General features: G+C 45.4%; 1 protein-coding gene across 1 annotated transcript; it reads right to left on the minus strand.

The window, feature by feature from the left end:
* Positions 1-316: 316 nt before the first annotated feature.
* Positions 317-1,266, minus strand: LOC123812990 (olfactory receptor 56-like). The gene is given in 3 exon segments (XM_045829956.1): positions 317-505; positions 507-596; positions 598-1,266. Coding segments are annotated over 3 exon segments (948 nt in total).
* Between the last annotated feature and the right edge of the window lie 2,078 nt (positions 1,267-3,344).

The following is a 3,344-nucleotide window of genomic DNA, read 5'->3' on the forward strand; positions in this document are numbered from 1 at the left end:
GTGGGAGAGGGTAGGCAGGGTAGAGGGGAGTAAAGGGGGGAAAATGGGACAACTGTAATAGCATAATCAATAAAATATATTAAAAATTGAAAAAATGAAAAAAGGACTCTATAATGGATATCAATGACAATAGCAATGCATTGCTTCTCTGTAAGTCTTTTGAGTTCCATGTAGTGGTCCCTAGGAGAGTCCCTGTAAGATGGGCAGGTGTCCTTATTCCCATTTATTGATAAGGAAACAATAACAAATGGTGAGTGACTTGCCAATGTTGTGTAACCAAGACATGGTGGCACCAGACACAGGATGCCCTGGCCATTCATTGTTGGCTGTCGCTCCTGCAACAGTCCAGCCCCTTCTTCAGGGCCCCCATCACATCCCGGTTTCTTAAGCTATAAATGAGGGGGTTGAGCATAGGAGTAAGGACTGTGTAGAAGATAGAGACCACCTTGTCATGGCTGGGGGTCCGGTAGCGCCTAGGCCTCAGGTAGATGAACATGGCTGCCCCCATAGAAGAGGGAGACAGCTGTCATGTGGGAGGAACAGGTGGCTAGAGCTCTTTTACCAGCCTGAGCAGAGTGCATATGGAGCACGGCCCCCCAGGATGCGAACATAGGAAGCCACAATGATGGAGAAGGGAAGGAGCAGCATGAACACACAGCAAGCAAAGAGCAGGGTTTCAAAAAGTGAGGTGTCAGCACAGGCTAGTTTCAATAAAGTTGGCACCTCACAGAAGAAATGGTCCACAACCTTTGAGCCACAATAGGGGAAGGTCATCACTACCACCATCTGGATCAAGCCATCTAGCATCCCAAAGGCCCAGGAACTACCAGCAATCTGGAGACAGACCCTCTGACTCATGCGGGTGGAATAGTGCAGTGGGTGGCTAATGGCCACATAGCGATCATAAGCCATGAGCCCCAGCAAAAGCCCCTCTGATCCAACAAGAGAGACAAAAAGGCCGACTTGTATGCCACAGCCCACAAAGGAGATGGTCTTCCTGCCAGACAGGAAGCTGGCTGCCATCTTTGGCACAATGGTACAGACCAACATGAGATCCATGAGGGAGAGCTGACTGAGGAAGAAGTACATGGGTGTGTGAAGTCGAGCATCTATGCTGATGAGGGTGAGGAGGAGGACATTTCCACAGAGGGCCACTGAGAACACCACCATGACCACAGAGAAGTGAGCAAGGTCAGCTGGGCTGTGGGAAAAGATGCCCAAGAGGATGAAGTCATCTGTGCAGGACTCATTCAACCACATGCCCATGGCTCTGTTGTTCACAGTCATCCTGAGAATTTGGACAAAGAAATTCTGAATTAAGTGATATATCTTTATTTACCTCTAAATTCTTCTTCTTTCAGCTATATATTTTGTAATCTACCAGAGCTCAACAACATAAGCTTTGGAACATACAAGTGCATGTTCTTTCATATTCCCATGGCACAGGTGACAGGATCTTTGTTTGCTCATAGAGTTGGACTGCATATCTCTACTTGCATGTTTCTATACCAAAAAGTAGAAACTCAATTATTTTGTGTGCCTCAGGATTATTGAACAATCCCCTTTCAGCAAGCAAAATATTGGCCTTCCCATATGACACCAACTTTTTTTAGCAGGGATTCTGTGGATGCAGCCAACTGTCTCTAACAAGACTAGAACCATTTCATCCCCAAGAGATAATCTATATGAGTTAAAATTCCATATAATATATTACTATATGGGTTAATAAAATGGGTTTCTATGGCTGGTAATAGAGACAGGAGATGTTCTTTATTTTGCTCAGGCCAAATAAATCAAAATCATTTTCATTCCTTCATGTCATTTATTCCTGATATCCAAACCATGAGCAAAGCCTCTTAACTTGACATTCAGAGCATCTCAGAATACATCTAACTCTTATCATCCTAATGCAACTGCCCTAATGCTAAAGCTACAGTCCTCCCTCTGATGGATTGTTTCAGGCTTCTAGTCAGTCTCCTGGCTTCAGTTCATTGAATCTCTTGAGTCTATTCTCACAGCAGTTCAAATGATTCTGTGAAAATATAAGTCATATGATATAACTCTCTTACTGAAGGGTACATCAGTGACTACCCAAAAACTTCCAAATAAAGCCCAAACCATATCTGGCCTTAAATCTCTCTCTCTCTCTTTTCCTCTCTCCCCTTCTCTCTTTCTCTCTCTCTCCCTCATCCACCACATCCTCCACCACCAGCATGCACACTGGTGCCAGTACCTTTGGCCTCATCTCTTACCATGCCCCCATCACTCACTGTGCTTCCATTGATTTCCTCAGACAACCAGGACTCACTCTCACCTTTGGGCCTTGCCTTTTCTTTGTCTTTCCCCCAATTTCTATCTCTCACCTGCTTTAGAACTTTACTCAAATGCCAACCTCTTTAGAGATGTCTTCTGTGAAAGATATATGAAACATATGTACAAATGTTTTTGTACTCTCAAGCCCAAGCCCTTTCCTGCTTTTTTTTTTCCTGAGCACTTACACCATTTAACACACATATGCTAACATTTTTAACTTTTATTGTCTGTGTCACCCTGTTGGGAACCGCCTTGCCTGGTTTCAGGAGCTGTAACTCCCCCATGCCTAAGGCTGAGTGAGGGACCTTCAGACCAAGCCTCTAAGGAGACAAAGCTTATCTCCCTGGCAGGAGCACTGCTTCTGCTCCTTTACTTCATCCATAACTGACCCCCCAATGCTTGATCAGTTAGCCAATGACTGGTAAGATTCCCCAAGCGGGAAACGATCTAAGACAGGCATGATCACATGGGAGGCTGCCAAGAAAGGACTTGGGGGGCTAAAACAATAGGAGGTGAGAGACTCTCACCCCTTGGCTTTGACAAAGCCTGAGTTCTAATTCTGCCTGAGAGAAGTCTTCTAGTCTCTTAGCTGTCTTGGTCCCTCTGCCTGACTTAATCCTGAAACAATGACAGAGGGCTGTGCAGCCCTGTGCCAGAAAGAGCAGGTTCCCCCCACCCCCTCCAACCCCTCCCCCACCCCCGTGTTCATGCCTGAGAAAGAATACATAAACTCCTGTGAAACCTGCTTTGGTGAGGTTGCTCTTAATTAGATTATAAAGGTCTGGGCAGGAAATGAGTTTGTTTCCCAGAGTTTTGAGGCCCTTAGCTAACAGACCCTGACTCAGAATAGGCCCTCAGACTTCTTTGTATGTTATCTATTGCTTGATCCTTACTGCCTAACAATGATTAATGAACTTTACCTGTATTCCTGGGCAAGTTAAAAGCCAATAAAAACCCTGTGAAGGAAAGATTGGGGCGTTCTCCTTTGAGAGAGTAGCCAGGCCGCTCTAAGGCACCCTCCTCTTGAGAGG

This window comes from Phyllostomus hastatus, unplaced genomic scaffold (assembly GCF_019186645.2).
Source record: "Phyllostomus hastatus isolate PE091 unplaced genomic scaffold, TTU_PhHast_1.1 phas_contig_150, whole genome shotgun sequence".
Taxonomy (NCBI): domain Eukaryota; kingdom Metazoa; phylum Chordata; class Mammalia; order Chiroptera; family Phyllostomidae; genus Phyllostomus; species Phyllostomus hastatus.